We start from the raw sequence: 16474 nt of genomic DNA, 5'->3' as shown, positions 1-16474 counted from the left end.
AAATACAGAGAACCCTTCAAATCCTGTGGGCTTTTTCCTGAGCTCCATCACTGTTTTGAGACCAGAGGGCCTCAGAAGAGGTGCAGGCTTGGGGAGTAGGAGAACCCAAACCATCCTGGGCCTAGAATGATCTGAACAACCTGATCTACTTGAATATGTCCCTGCAGAGGGGATGGGCTAGGTGACCTCTTCCGACCCAAACTATTCTATTATTATACCATGGTCTATGGAGAGCACAGTCTGTGCTCAAACCTTCACTGAGACCAATACTTAGAGCTGGACCAAAATCTAATTTCATTTTTCCAGACTGAATCTTAATCTGGAAATTTATTTTAAATGTACTTCAGGGAATAACTGAATTGACATATATAATTTAAAATAAATGAACTAAACTGAGGAACTGTAATATGGTCCCTTATAGGAAGCAGATCCCACCTCATGAGTTATTTCAGTCTATCTGTTTTTTGCTAGCTGAATTGACTTCAGTCTTTTTGTTCACACTTTCTTAAAATGCAGCACTGAGGTGTTGTTCCTGTGCTTCAGCCATCTTACAGTCCAGCCCTAGTGAGATACCTGGCTGTGCCATCCTGCTGACAGAGTATGACCTGTGGATTGACTTTGAGTCACCCTGCAGTCTTTCCTATCTCTGCTGCTCTGCGAGAAAAGAAAACTGTGCAAGTGATTTTTCTGGTGCTGCTTACTCTTCTCTTTTGAGGGAGGCAGGCTCTATATTTGGGAATAAGGAGTGTCAGTGTCTGACAGAAAAAGCCTTGTGCTATCCAGCCAGCACAAGGTTATTACCAAGGTTATTGTTGATTGTCCTATTTTTCTTTATTTTACAGCACTCTGGAGCTGCACAGGTCTGTCAGCCACTTTTATTCTCCACTGAGAATATTATTTGCCTGCTGAACAGCTTGCATGTATTTCTAGTGCAGCTAACAGTGAAGACAGGAGAAGTTGACACATCTAGAATTCTCAAAAACTTGTATAAAACTTCTTGAGTCACAGCCTAACTTCAGTGGTGACTTATGGCTGTCAGTTTTGGATGTTTGGCTCTCATTGCCACTCTCTGCTTGTTCCTTTTCAAACTGGACCTCTTGTTTTTTACAGAATTTGCTTGAATGCAAATAATCCATACACTGTCATCAGTTGTTAAGAGTGATAATGTGGTTTTTAAGGTGATTTTTTTCTCTTTCTCCCTGGCCAGGCAGAATTAAGCCCATGGATTTTACATTGTACAAGGTGGCCTGATATTTTGCATTTTCCTGACTAAAGTGTCAAACTTCTGGGTAATATTACACACAGATGCTGTGTACAGACAATGGCTATTTATTTCAGTGAGGGAAGAATTTGATGTGCTCTCTGTGCTATTCAAGACATGAAAGTTGATGTTGGTTTTATGTGTGGGATTTAGGGATAAAATTTAGGTTTCTTCATAGTAAAGCCATGAAACTGATTTAGACTTGTAGCTTTTTCAAGGGAGAAAAGTGGCTTTAATCAGTCCAGTTGTCAAAATCGAGAAGGTTTCACTGATAAGAAGCATGTCACTGATCAGAAGCATGTGTTGCTTATTATCTGAAAAATTAAAGCAGTCTCACAGTTACAGCCTCATAAATTTGGATGCTTTGTATTCTGACAGCGTAGTTTTTTCATTACTGAGGAAGTAGATCTGATATCACAAAAGGATTTTGCTTAATCAAGGTAATACATAGCAGAATAACTGAATCCTTAAATGACAAAGGTGTGTGAGCAGTCATAGCAAGGTGCAAAGCAAATTAGTCTTGCCCATCAGTTACAAACTAAGTTAAATTTAAACAGAATTGTTTCTAGTTAGCAGAATCCCACACTTTTCTGGAGATTAAAATAAAAGTGATGTAAATGTTCAGAGGGTTGGAAACTACAAAAGCTGGTGTTGTTCAGCCTGGAAAAGAGAAGGCTCTGGGGAGACCTTGTTGTGGTCTTCAAGTACTTAAAGGGAGCTTATAAAAATGAAGGACAGCAACTTTCTATATTTGTAGATAGTGATGGTTGTACTGCTCTACTTGTAAGCAGAATGGTTTTACACTGAAAAAACAGAAATTTTGGGAAGAAGTTCTTTGCCCAGACGGTAGTGAGGCACTGGAACAGGTTGCCCAGGGAAGCTGTGGATGCCCCATTCCTCAAAATGTTCAAGGCCAGATTGGATGGAGTCCTGAGCAACCTGGTCTCGTGGGTGGCATCCCTGTCCATGGCAGAGGGGTTGGAACTACACAGTCTTTAAAGTCCCTTCCAAACCAAGCCTTTCAATGATTCTATGAATATCAAATACCCGAATAACAAATACTATACTTGCCAGATGAGCCCTCAATATTGCATAGCTAATCATCAAAGTATGGCCTACTCACCAAATAACCAGTATGCTATCATGCTTTTAACCTTTATTTGTGTTATGTAATCTGAAAAGGTATGGAAGTATTAAGTGTTTATCCAGGAAATTTGCAATAGTAATACTTGACAAAAATATGCAGTTCCAGGATCACAACAGTATCAGTCAACTCTAATTGCTATGTACATGAAATAGTACTAATAGAATAAATTCTGTATTATATCTTTGCATTGTTCATAAGACTATCCAAGCTGGAGTACAGTGTCCTAGCTGAGAGGTATGTCTACTGTGCAGAAGTCTGTCATGCCCCCTAATTGTGGGTGCATGCTGTGACATTTCTCAGCGCAGGGGAAGAGCATTCTGCCAACATGATGGATCTGGATCTGATGAGAAACTGCTTTGGCAGTCGGGATGGTCAGAGTAATGCAAGTGTCTGGCTGCATTTGTCTTCTCAAAATGCAGACAAAAGGTCAGATTTAGTCTGCTCTGCTTATAATAGAAAAATAGGTGCTTATTATCTTACATATGTGTAGTTATACTGCCAAGAAATGATACCAGTATAGTTGGCAATGGCAGTACCTGTTAATTGTTACGTGCCTGTGTGAACACTTCAGCTGGAATGGGGAGCACCTGGATTGAAGCAAATGCTCTACTTATTTACAGCTGCTCTCTTCCCATACCTCAGGCATCTAGCTTTGTTTTTATCAGATGCTGACAGGTTTTCTGCTCCCACATTGCCCCTTCACGTTCTCACTTTTCCATGCAGCTGTTTTGCACAAAACTAAGAGGCAGCAGTGGGCAGGTCTCAAGGCAGGGAAGTTTGGGTGTTACCCATACTGCTTGAGCACACCTGCACTTGTTTGTGGGTGTGTTTGCTGAAGGGGAAGGTAATGAAAAGTAGATGCTATCAGTTTTACAAAAGGTGTTCTATTTTGATTTGTAACTGTTGGTCACTGTGTAAGCTGATAATAATATGCATAGCTATGTTAAATCCTGCTAGGCTCCTCCTCAAAATGTCCTTCTTTTCAAACCAGTAAGGTCAGCCAGACCTTCCACTTACTCCTGGTGGCTTCCTGACTGACTGTATTAGTCAGCATATGAAGTGCCATGTTTAATTCTCATCATAGATTCTTATTTCTACCTTGACAGTTTTGAGGTTTGTGTTGTTGGTTTTGTTCTGGTTTTAGTTAGTTTTTTCTTTGTTTTGTTTTAAAGAAGTCATTATTGTACTATTTCATTCACTGGCTACTATTTCTGGTAGCTGTTGACTGTTTTATAAACAGTTGAGAGAGTAAGGCCAGCTCACATGGAAGGTAGACCTTTTTGTGAGGTGTTATTGCTGCAGCAGAGTGCCCTAGAGGGTAAAAACTTGGAGGTGATCTGAACATATAATTTTTTTCCTGTTATGCTCTTTGCAATTGATTTTAAATATTTGTCAGATACTTAAAAGGAAATACATTCTCTCTGACTAGTTCCTCATAATTCACAGTACTAGGTCATAGAACATTTCCCTACCCCCATTATTTACCATACAAAATGATTGTTTTATTTTTAAAGAATAAAAGGCAGTGTGGCGAAAAGGGTACAACTCTCACAATCATTAGCCAGTTTGCATAAAGGAAAAGCAAATATAGCTGGTAGCATAAACCCATTCATTTCCTCTTCAGCTAAGCTTGTTTTCTACATTTGGTTTTACCCAGATTACGTAATCTAGTGTTTAAATTACTGAAGTTTATGTTTCATGTCTTTTAAAATTATCAATCCCATAACATATAATAGCTTGTTTAATAGTGGGGCCTAAAACCCTGAGTCCTGTTTAGTCCCATATTGTATAGAGGCAAACATAGAAACGTGCTCCTTCCTGAGGGATTCATGGTCTAAATGTATGACAAGGCAAAAATGGGAAGCAGATGGTCACATACATGTGAGAGAAACAATCAGCAGAGGAGCTATATGTCAGTCAGTAATTGTGTTAGGCTAAGCCTGAGTGGGGATCTGTGTTTGGCAACACAAGTGGAGCCTCAAATTAGTTATAGCAAATTTTTATGTAACAGAGGGACTGTGTCTGAAATGTCAGTTTTCTTGAGAGTTAGTGTCTCTATGTGATTCTGTGCGACTGTGCACTTTGGAGAATGGATTATTGGGTTCCAGCCCTTCACCTGAAAATCCTTGGTTGTACCCTATGTCTTTTTAAAACCTTTAACATAGAAACAGCTCTAGAATCTGGTCTTGAGATGGGCTGCCATAGGTCTACAATTCACAAAGTTCCCTTGCTTATACTTTGCTCTTTTCCGAGTGGCAGGCTTGAGAAAACTGCTTAAGAGCATGCCATCAAGGATATGATTTTGATAGCTGTGAATGTATCTTACTGACTGAGGGTCAAACTGAGATGGGGATACTAATTTATGATGGAATTCTATAACTCTTTGAATATGGTGTAAAGCAATCACTGCCTTCTCTGTAGTTTTGACTGGGACTTGATGTGGGTGCTGTCTTCTGGCCTGAAAGTCACTTTTTCTTAGATTTCCATTTACAGAATGATATAAGCCTGCTTAAATATAGAAGTACTTTCTAGATGCAGATTGTTTCTCAACCGCATATTTATATATATATATATATATATATATATATAGGCTTATTTTTTTAGCCTCCTGGAATAATTCTGTGCAGATTTATGGATGCTGTTATCAATGAGAAATCCTACTTGGGACATTAAAAAAATCAAAAATGTCAGACAGTGAGCATGAAAGCTACAGCATTACTGCTGTAAGATTTAGTCTGTGAGAAAAAATTGACAAGTCAGAATGCTTCCTAAGTATATTCTGAGGTCATTTGTTCTGTTCAGCCTGGAGGATACTGAGGGGGAGACCTTATTGCAGTCTACAGCTTCCTTGTGAGGGGGAGAAGCAGACACTGATCTTTCCTCAGTGGTTATCAGTGACAGGACCCGAGGCAATGGCCTGAAGCTGTGTCAGGGAGGTTTAGGTTGGATGCCAGGAAAAGGCTCTTCACCTAGAGAGTGGCTGGGCACTGGAACAGGCTCCCCGGGGAAGAGGTCACAGCCAAATCTGAGTGTTCAAGAAGCATTTGGACAATGCTTTGGGCACACGGTGTGACTTGGGGATGGTGCTGTGCAGGGCCAGGAGTTGGACTCAATGATCCCTGTGGGGCCCTTCCTACTCAGCTTATTCTGTGCTTCTGTGGTTGTGCCATGTACATTGCCAGACAGTGCCACTCACGAGCAGCATAGCAGCACTCTGTACACTATGAAATCAAGCTCTTTGTTGGCCCATCTGCTGGAAGCTGTTGCCTCTTGTATTTGCCTCTGAGTTCTGTGCAAAAATGATTTATTTGACCTCTGCAGAAATTTTGGGCCAAAGATAACAGAATCTTTAAAATAGGCTGTTGAAGGACTTTGAATCTTTAGGTGACCTTGGTGAACAGAGTAAGACAGAAAAGGAGAGAGAGGTGATCTCATATGTTTTAGATATTGTGAAATTCTTGTAAGTTAAAGTGAAACTTAGGAAATCAGCAATGAAGTCTAAGCAGATTAACTCCTGTAATCCTGTCATTCTATTTTATTAAATCTCTTGGTTGCACATCAGTTCTATGGAAAGGCTCAGTGCTTCTTTGTTTAATTGTTTTTTTTTTCCCTGTTGAGTCTTTGGAAGTGGGTATGAAGAAAAGCTGCTGGAGTTTAGCAGTATGCCATACATTTTTACTTCAGGGAGCAATATTCTGAAAATAGACTTGGATGTCCATGGAGATTTCTTCAAATAAAGGATTAGAGTGTTCTGTGTACATGTGTTTGGGCAGGATTTAGGCCAGGCAGGATATGTGATCTCAGCTCTGGTATTCAGCTGTAGCTTGGTGTGCCCAAAATTCATCTTGTCCTGAATATTTCAGATGCTTCTCATTTGTTTATATCATATGAAATATTGCCAGTGGCAGGTATTGTGGTAGCATTGTTGTTGTGCTCAGAACATCAGCCTCTCTTAATACCAATAAAATTGGATAAAGCCATAAGCAGTTAGAATGAGTCAATGATTCTCTTTTGTAAAAGCAAAAGTAAAAAACCCCAACCCAGCAAAAACTACACCCTTGCACCCGTGAAAAAGAAACCAGCACCAAAACAACCCCAAACAAAACAAAATCCCCCCTAAAATTCAACATATTGGCCATGTAGATTTCCTAACATTGTCAGGAAGTTGTGCTTTTATGTTTGACCATTTGATGGCGTAACCTGCAGCTTTTTATAGGGCAACTGTCGGAGGTCAGTGTGCTCTCCCTCTCAAACCAAATTAATCCTTTGTTTTCTAATTAGTTATCTTTTCCCAAATCCCCCTCTTTCCTCTGCTTGCCTTCCATTCTTCTTGTTCTTTCCATAGCACTTGCCTGCACTTTCACATTTTCTCTTGCCATTTTTCACCTGTGTTAACTGTCTTAGATGGAATCAATTTTTTACTCCTGTATTTCTTCTCTACCGTGTCTTTCTAAACTTCAGAGTGGAAATTGGCAAGCTTTTATTTGCTGCATCAGGAAACTTATGGGTTGGAAAGAAACACGGTTCTGTTCTGGCACTAGTGCTTGTAGCAGCTGAGTGTTGTCATTAGAAAACACTGTGGAGTATTGTAGAGAGAGATGGTTTATGTTGTGGAATGCTGAAGTTACAATAGTGAACAGCCAGTCATTTTTAAACCTACACAAGGAGAAAAAAAATAATCCTACCTTTCCAATTGTACTCCATCGACTGCTTGAAAGATTTGTTTTAAATGTCTTGGTCCTGCAAGAGTAAAACACTTTGCAAGTGGTTTCTTCACGTGTACACATAAGTAAGAAGGAACCTCTGAGGTATTTACTGTCTACTGCAACAATGTGGAAATAGGACAACCCCCTCTTGGTACCATTGTGAATTTTAAATTTAGACAGTGATCAAATAAATCACTTGAATAGTATGCTCATCCCCTTGAGCTGAACTGGAATGCTAACCTGCTTAAAGTGAGCATAAGCTTTGCTACAGTGGATTAGGACTCATGTGAATTGTTTAAACAACAACAGTAAAATTACAAAACTTTCAAATATGCAGAGACCTTTTTTTATTATGAGGCTTTTTTTCCTATGTGCTTTCTTTTTTTTTTTTTTCTTTCCAGAAGCCAGGATATTTATAGTATCAGTTAAAAGTTTTTGTGTGCTTGTCAGAACTTCACCCTTCAGATTTTCACAAACTTTGAAACTTAAGAAATGCCTCTGGCATTGCAATAATATTCTAGATATTGGTAAAGCTGTTGTTCTTTCAGACATGTGCTCCAGCTAAATGGAAAGCTCAGCAAATTGTTTTACATTAAGAATTTCTAAAGAGACAAATAAATTAATGAGATAATTGTGAATTAGAGTATAACAATACTGAAATGCAGATGCTTTTCCTCCTTTAAAAATACAAATATTTCAAATATTTTCAGTATTCCTTGTAGTGAGCTGGTGTGGATTTGTGTGTGCATGCAAACCTATAAGGACTATAAATCACCATGTCGAGCTCACTTCTGTGACATGAGCAAACTATTTTGCTGTGGGTTTTAGAAATTGGGCTGTGCACTTTGTTTCATTCTCAGCATCTCTGCATGAGTGACAACTTGAAAATTCTCAGTGTAGCTTACATTAGAAACTACAAGTCCACACAGTGTTAAGTTTGCACCATTCTTGAAACCTACAAGGCTTTTCTTGTAAGAGAGTGAAGTTTTTGTTGTCCTTGAGATCCCTTTCAGCAGAACACTCCTAGGATCTGTCAGGGTAGTTCATTCCTCAATTCAGCATCCACAGGAAATGGGGCTGGGGTGGGAAAGTACAAGGCAACAAGGATAGTACAAGCAACATGGTCATCCCTGCTGCTGCTGTTTTTGCTATCCTCTCATTGCATACATAGTCTTTACAGTTATAGTTCTCATAATTTATGGATAAACTCTAACTAGTTCTTATAAAATTTCACTATCTAGCTTCCAGGTTTGAAAGTACCCCTGCTGTATGGTTGTAAGTTTCATGGTTGCTGTTTGCCTACAAATTCAAGAGGACAGCATTGCTTAGTGTCTGACCCATGGGTGACATTTAGAAGACTTTCTATTAAAGGCCTGAAATATGATTGAAACCTAAATGCAAATTTAAGTGGCCTGGGTATCTGATGTGACTCATTGCTAAGGAGAAGCTGGATTCATTCAGCCTCGATGCACTATGTTGCTGTTTTGCCCTTAGAGCAAGTCACTTAAGGTGTCCTCTATGTCACCATTTCATATCCTTCTCAGAGCTTAATATTTGTGCTGCACTTTGAAGATTTATAGCTCTATTCAATCATACTATACTGTTGCAAAGGGTTGAATGTTTTTGTGCATCTGTTAAAGGTGTGAAGTACTTTATGTGAAGTGAATAATAAAGCTTATGAAGAATGAATCATGATGTGTTCCTGTTTTTATGCAACTTTTTACTGTGGTCATTTTATGCCCTTTTTGCATTCTATTTTTTATATAGGCATGATTAGTTAATTAGTTATAAGATTTCTCCTTTTCATTTTTGTTCAGATATCTAACAATCTTGCTTGCATTATAATTCTGTCTTGATGTCCTTATTTGTTTTGTATAAGCCATGGCCTAAACATTTATGCATACAGTGAAAGTAAATGAAAAACAAAACCCATGGTCCAGTTAGGAAAGGATGCAGATTTCATTTTAAAAATTCAAAAGAGGTAGCTTGTTTAACTAAACTTTCGAGTGCATTCTTAAGTGCTGTAAATTCCTTTTGTCTGTTTGTACTGAAGTAGTTGGTTAGCTATAGAGTTTTCCTTTAATTTATTAGTTTTGTTTATTTTGAATCTTCTAGGAAATTCTTATAATTCTGTAGATATGTAAAATCAAAATGCCGAAAAGGAGAGCTGCTGGGAGTCACAGCTACTGGTAAGTTGTCAGCTTATTGTTGTCACTCCTTATATCATGTCCAATGATAACTGATTTGATGGTCAGCTTCTGTCTGACGTGTGTATAATTGGCTTTTGACCCAAAAGTAAACAAACTATTCTGTATTTGTTCTTAAACTTAAGTTTAAAGTATCTTTCTTTCCATTGTATTTGGATATTTTTCCTTTTGTGCTTGCTGGTGATAGTTTCAAGCATGGCTGTTAGTCCTATATATTGCATTCAGACATCTTAGTTAAGTATTCTTTGTACCATCATCTTTGCTTAGCAACATCCTTTCTGAGATATTCTGGGAAACTTAATACTTGTCTGGTGTGTAAAACAGTGTTCATAAATCAAGGTATGTTGCCATATCCTTCTTGCTTATGTTGTTTAATAGTTTTTATATTACTCTCTGTGAGCCAGAAGTGTGAAGCATGAAGCCTTATACACCTAGTCACTCCAGCTTATTACACAACACAATTACCAGTGAGACCCAGTCTTTGGAATATGGCTTACCATGCTGGTGTAGCTTGTTCAAGTGAAGAGTGTCTACGTGGTTGTCATGGATCCAAACAGCAAGTAGCTTTCACATTCCAAAATAACCTGGAATTTAAACAAAATCTTTTGGCTCTCAGAAGCTCATATTAGCATTTTCCATTTCATTTAGTTGCTGAAAACATGCTATCTCAAAGTCATAAAGCCAAAATACAAATGAAATTCTCTCAACCTGCTTTGACATAGCCATAGGTATGCTCCAGATCCTGGGTGTGTTTTGTGCTGAACAAAATTAACCTTTTTGATGCAGTTATTTGAGCACCTTCTTGTGCTGCTCTTGAATCTCTTTCTAGGCTTTTGGTTTTAAAAGTTGTGCTTGTCCTCCACTGGAAAGGTGCATGGGATGCTGCATTCTCTGAGCAGGCTGGACAGTTGTCACTCTGATCCACCCCTGGCCGTGCTCCATTCGGAGCTCCCACTGTGAAGCTTTCAAGCACCACACACAGCCTCTCCTTGCACAATGTGTGAAGAGATGAGCACTTTTCCTAAGAAAGGTCTCCCTCACCCTAGGGATCAAAGAGAACTAACAGTTTACTCAAACAATACAGGGCTTAACTCTTTCTTTCTGGAAATCATAACTTGCTCTTCCAAGCTGAGCGGAGTGGTTGTAGACACTAGGTGTTTTCTTTTGTTGATAAAAGGTGTTAGAATTCTATGCTGTCCCCTAGAGTTTCACCAAATGTTTAGCTATCAATAGTGGTTTTAATTGCCCATTTAATTCAAATGCCCTGAGATTTGCATTTTCCTTATAGTTTCCTTCCCTTCTCTAACAACCTTGGCCCCTGTGCTTTTGTGGTACCATTCAATTATTTTCTCTGCTGTAAAGTCTGTTGTCCAATAGCTTTTTTAGCAGCTCTTTTTGGTGAGTTCAATTCTTCATTGCAATTTAATTTTCAGTGGAACAAACCTCTGATTTCCATGCATTCTTTCTGATTGTGCCCATGTGTTTCAATATGATTGTTTACATATGGTTGTGTTAATGTCCTCTCACTGCATTTTCATGGTAAAAATCTGATAATCTTTCTAGGAGTGGATTCAAAGCCTTTAAGATTCTGTTCTAAGTTTAGGAAAAAGAGCAGTTTTGTGAAATCAAAGCTGAATTTGAAAATCCTGGATTGTTTCTATGAATGCTTGTAGTGAAGAAACAATCTTCCAACTGTCAAACTGCACACTTCTCTCTTAGACTCTACAGGGATGAAAAGAAGGAAATGTAGGTAACTAAAGTTGTCTTAGGTCTTGGTCCATTGAAGGAATTGAGGAGGAAGACAAGTGAATAGTCAGTTTTCTTAACAAAAACTACATATGAATTATAATCATGTTGAGGTTATTTATTCTGTCAAACTTTTCTTGAATTTAATTTTTTTTAATATAGCAGTATGTCAGCTCTTGAATTCTGTCATCACACTGCTCCTTGTAAATAAGAAACTTGTCACCAACAGCATGAAGAATGTTAGCAGGTGAGATGCTCTGCACCAGTTAACATTTAATGAATACTGTTTAACTTGACAAATCTCCTTGAAGCACCTCATCAGGACTGAAAAGGCACAGGTTGTTTCCTGAGTGGTAAAAACTAGCTGACAAAATGAGAGATCTTTATTCACAGCTGAAAATAGGCTATTTGAAAGAGCTCTGTGGTCTTGACAGTTGTACAAGAGTTTTCTGGAGGACTGCTATCTTTCTAATAGCTAAGGCACCTTGGGATAGTGTTGTCTGTTTAGTTGATTCTGCAACCCAGTATCATGTGCCCATTCATGCCTGGCTAGAGGTTCTTAGTCACAGCAATCTGTTAGTGAGGCCCCTTTGGGTCACTGGCAGAAAGAGTTTTATGTTCTGTTTGCTCCACCACTTTTGTAGACCATGCTGGTTACTTTATATTTCTTCCTGGTAACTAGTGATCATGAGCTGCTTTAGATGGCAGTATCCTTGTTCCTGGCAGGCTTTCTGCTGTCTGGACTATGAATCACAACAAAATAAATTTGCCTTATGTTTTACCGAGTGTTTTATAGAATCATAAAATAATTGATTGAAAGAAAGGTCCAGTGTTCTGGCCCAGCCCTTCACTCTGTCAATATAGGTCAATATAGGCCTACAGCATGATATGAAACATGTAACACCCAGGTTCAGCTCATTAATGTATGGGAAGCTTTGATCTTTTTGGCCACGTCTGCAGAAGCAGCATATGGCTCTGCTGGGCAGGTAATGCAATGTCAATATAATCTGTCTGTGTTTATATAGTTCTTTATTAGTAAAAATCTCACAGGAGCCAGGGGAGAAAGTTCAGCACCCAAAATTTTCCACTTCTGTAAAAATTTCCTGTTCCTAGCTTGGATGTTAAGTGTCTTCTGATTGCTTACCTCCAGCTTTCAGTCCCAAATGCTAGTGATCTGCCTCCTGCTTAAAGAACCTAGAAGAAGAAATAAACACACTGTTGTATTGCTGTATATTTGTATTTGCATATATCATTATATGCAACATAGAGACATTGATATTCCCTTTAGAAGGGAGTATTTCTGGCAATTTCCCTAGGTCTGTTATTAGAGAAAGTTTTTTGTTTTGCTTTGTCGATTACACTGTTCTACAGGTGTTACTTTCTCATTTTAGACTTTTTCTTGCAGGACAAGTAAAATAATACTGGATAAGAAATGTTTTATGACTGGAACCTCTTACAGCTCTATCCTACAAGTAGCCTAGGCAGGCACAGAGATGTTGAGGTACACACACAGTTTCAGTAGATACTATTCAGCCAGTGTGCTAATCCCACATCCTCTGAACAGAGAGAGACATAGTTCTCCCAGGATTTTCCTGAGAAGCTGTGAGAAAGCTCAGAGGAAAGAATGAGAAACAATTCTTATCTTCACTTGCTGCACCTGTTGTTGTGCACATGTGGAATGTGTTATGGAGATTTGTTTACCAAAAGGTGATTTCTTGATGGTTCATTGGTGATGGTGTTTGGATTGGTCTACTGTATTGGACTGTCAGTAAGGGTGATGAGTTTTCTTAATAACGTAGTATAATACAATAAAGTGATTGATCAGCCTTCTGGAATCATGGAGTCAATGCTAATTATTACCTGGCAGGGACCCCGGCTACAATAAGCCAGCACTGAGAAACCATGACAGACAGTTCTCTACATGGAACAGGTATTTTTCTTTCTTTGCAGAAACTGAGGATGTGCAGCCTTTTGTGTGTTTAGAATCTGAGAAATTAACCAATCCAGATGCTTCAAAATTAATTAATGAGAGTGAGTGAGCAAAACCATTTCCTGCAGCTGTCAGTGCCCATAAATCATCTTTTTTTTTACTTTTGAAGCAAGACAAGAGCATGAATTTAATTAATGGGTTTGACTTTCTCTGGAAACACACAGTAGAGAAATCACCCTACCCACACCCTTTCACAGATGCTGTAAACATACAAATGTTATTGTGTATTTACTCCTGAATGTTTACCAGCATCATTGTGCTAGATACAGTTGAATGCCTCAGCAAAGCAATGACTGCAACAAATCCTTGTTCTTTGGATACCCAGATCAGAGGAGCAGCAGGTTAGCTCCTGTTTCCTCAGTTCCAGCCGGCTTCTGATTAACAAAGGCATTAGTAATGACTGCTGCAGAAAACTCCGGGGGAAAATAGAAAGAGTGAGTTTGTCTGTTTTCCATGATTGGGAATTTAATTATAGTATGAAAAAAAGTACCAAGTAGATTTTTTCTGCCACCCTGGATTTAAAAAAAATGGAAAAATCTCTTTAAAAAACTGTCTCTGCAATGGATCACCAGGAATGTCTCTGCATTGTTTGATTTTTATTGTATTTTTAGTTCTACTTTATTAAGTGCAAAGAGACACAGAAACTGTCAGGCTGGGTCAGACCCCAGTTCAGTGCTGTAGTCAGCACCAGCTACCTCAGAATGAATTGTGCAAACAAATACCCCAGGTATTATGGGGAGTTGGAATTACATAAAATTTACATCATATCAGTCATGGCTTTAAGTCTCTTGTGTTTGAAGATTTACATTCTCCTAGAACATTTAACTTGTTAAAAGTTAAATTTGATTTTGTCATTTTCATAGTTGTTATGCTGAACAGTGTTTAGTTTTTTTCTATGGAAACTCATTATACTATTTTCTTTGGTAACAAATTCATAGATGGCAATTGCCCAGACTTGTTATGCTGGAGGAGGAATTTTGTTTACTCCTGGGCTAGTGCCCTTTTTGACCTGTCTGAATGTTCCCCCTTGTTTACGTTGTTATGTAACAAGGTGGTGACACTTTTCTTCTAGTCTGCAAAGTGTAGGATTTAATTGTCTAGATATCTAAAGGACCTGAAAAATGTGTACAAAGAGATGTGGCCTTTTTTTAATAAGGGGGAATTATTCAGAACATTATTTGAGCTCCTCTATATGGATGGGACTTTTGGTTAGTGTGGATGTCTGAGATGTGGTGATAATCTCCAAGTAAATTGGAAAATAGAGGTTGTACATTCGAATACTGAAAAATAAGCTTGAAAATACTGAAAAAATGGTTGAATGTTGCTTTATACGCCCTATGCCCTGTGTTGCCTACAAGTGAGAAAGTATTCTGAAAACTATAGGTGCAGAATGGCATTCACCCTCCTATGATTACTGGAACTGTGTGATGTTGTACTAAAAGTATCAGTTCTTGCTATTTTCTTTTTTTTTTTGTTGTTTAGAGAGTCTTCTAGGAAAAGATAATTCTGGGACCTCTAAAATTCCTAACAACATTGCCAGACCTGTGGTGAATGCATTTATGAATATTTACATGGAAGTTAAGATTTGGACTAAGTGTTAGGAGTGCAAGACACTGAACATTTCAATCTGGCAAAATCCTCAAATGTCTTTTCCTTTCCCTAAGATGCTCATATCCTCACAAGATCCATGATCCTTATTTTTTAAAAATTTGTGGCAAAAATATCCAAGATAAATTTAAATTAAAAACTGCTTCTCTTTCTCTACATTTAAATGTTGAAACATACCTGTAGCTGCACATCTAGGTATAGAATAAATATTTTAACTTTCTCTTCTATGTATAACATGGTCAATTGAAGATTGATATTTTTTGAAATTATTACTACAGCTATATCTGACAGCATTTTATAGCGTAGAAAGAATTCATCATCCTGATTTCATCAAACACAACTTTGTGTAAAGGCCATTTTGCACATCCTGAGGTCTTAGGTAGGGGTGATTGGAAAAGTAAATCATCATTCCATCTGTATTACTGGATAAGCCTCTTTTCAGTATAGGGAATATAGAAGAGGCTGCATTTCTTCTACTCCTTTTTACCTAGGTTTGCATCATGTATTAATATGAACTGTAATTTATTGCTCTTTAGCCATCATTGCTGTGTGTTCTGCTGTGTCTTCTCTGTGGCAGTGGGCCTTCCTTCAAGGGCAAGAAACTTGTATGGTCCTTAAACTTGGTGAAATTGGACTGTGAATCACCTGTACTTCAGTGTTAAACTTGGCTCTTTATTGTTTTAGTGCCTGATTGCTGAAGCCTCTGACAAATTAAAGGCAAGACCTTATCCACAATCATATCCTGAGTTTAGCTGTTCACAGAATCATGGAATATTCTGAGTTGAAAGGGATCACAAGGTTCATTGAGTCCATCTTTGAAGTGAATGGCCCATAGAGGGATTGGGCTGTGGCAGTGTTAGCACCATGCTCTATCCAGCTGAGCCAATCTCTCCTGTCTCTACATCTGCCACAGCTTGGTGGGGATGGCCTGGGGGAAAGGCTTGTTTCAGCCTTTGTGCTGTAGGGGCAGACACTGAGGATCCGTGCCAGCCTGTACTGCTGTGGTGTCACCAAGCACAGAGGTGACCTAGAGCTAGCAGAGCCAAGGCTGTGTTGTAAGCCTGACCTCATGTTCCCTGATGCTCTGCTCCCTGCAGGCCCTGTCTGTAGACCTGCTGTGAATCTTCTCTTCACTCACCCTTACTGAGGAGATTTTGGCTATATTCTTACAGCAAATCATGTATTTACTGGTGGAGGGGAAGGGGAGATGTGTGTGCTGTAGATGTCTCTTCTCACTGCCTTTTTTATTAAAACTGTCTGATGTGGCATGTACTACCTGATGTAAATATATCCATGTGATTAGGTAAACTTGCCAGCTTTTATCTGGGTTGCAGTTACCTTGTTTAGGGCCTGTTTCTGTAAACAGGAGCACCCAGGCATCTCCCCATCTCTGACTGTTTTCAGACAGCAGTGACAAAGCAACATCTAATTTAGCTACAAAATTTAGTAAGAGTGTCATTCACTGTCAAAAGTACTTTTGTTGGCAAAGAGCCACGGGGAGCCACCTCTAGAAATTGGGTCTCCCTTGTATTTTTGAGGATGTGGAAATGGATGACATTAAATCATGGGCTATAATTCAGACAATGAGAAGTTTGCAGACTGATTCTGTAAGTAGAAAAATCCCTTGAGGAAACACATTATGTCTGTCTATAAATCTGTCAGTCAGAAGATTAGAGAGTCAGTCAAAAATGAACTTACACAAATGGCTTAATAGTAAAGACTGTGCTAATAGAGGTAAGAAATTTAGCTGAAGTCTTTTGCTTAAGGTTATGAAAATTGGGTGACTTTGAAAAATTGTATTTCTTTTCT

General features: G+C 38.6%; 1 protein-coding gene across 7 annotated transcripts in view; it reads right to left on the bottom strand.

Annotated features, from left to right (window-relative positions):
* The window catches only part of PGCKA1 (PDCD10 and GCKIII kinases associated 1), a 60390-nt gene that overhangs the window by 27580 nt on the left and 16336 nt on the right, over positions 1-16474 (bottom strand). For 2 of the 7 annotated variants that reach the window (XM_031504564.3, XM_031504563.3), the window contains exons 2-4: positions 12212-12261; positions 9819-9905; positions 7094-7148 (exon numbers count right to left, since the gene is read on the bottom strand). Coding sequence is in view for 1 of the 7 variants with exons in the window: in XM_085578589.1 (XP_085434715.1) it covers positions 7094-7148 (55 nt within the window). In the remaining 6 variants the exon portion in view is untranslated. The remainder of the gene's footprint in view (positions 1-7093; positions 7149-9818; positions 9906-12211; positions 12262-16474) is intronic. The other 5 variants (XM_085578586.1, XM_085578587.1, XM_077782573.2 and 2 more) reach the window with 4 other exon arrangements.

The sequence above is a fragment of the Lonchura striata genome, chromosome 4 (genome assembly GCF_050655825.1).
Source record: "Lonchura striata isolate lonStrDom1 chromosome 4, ASM5065582v1, whole genome shotgun sequence".
In the NCBI taxonomy this organism is placed as follows: Eukaryota; Metazoa; Chordata; class Aves; order Passeriformes; family Estrildidae; genus Lonchura; species Lonchura striata.
This window is presented reverse-complemented; position numbering and strand designations above follow the sequence as displayed.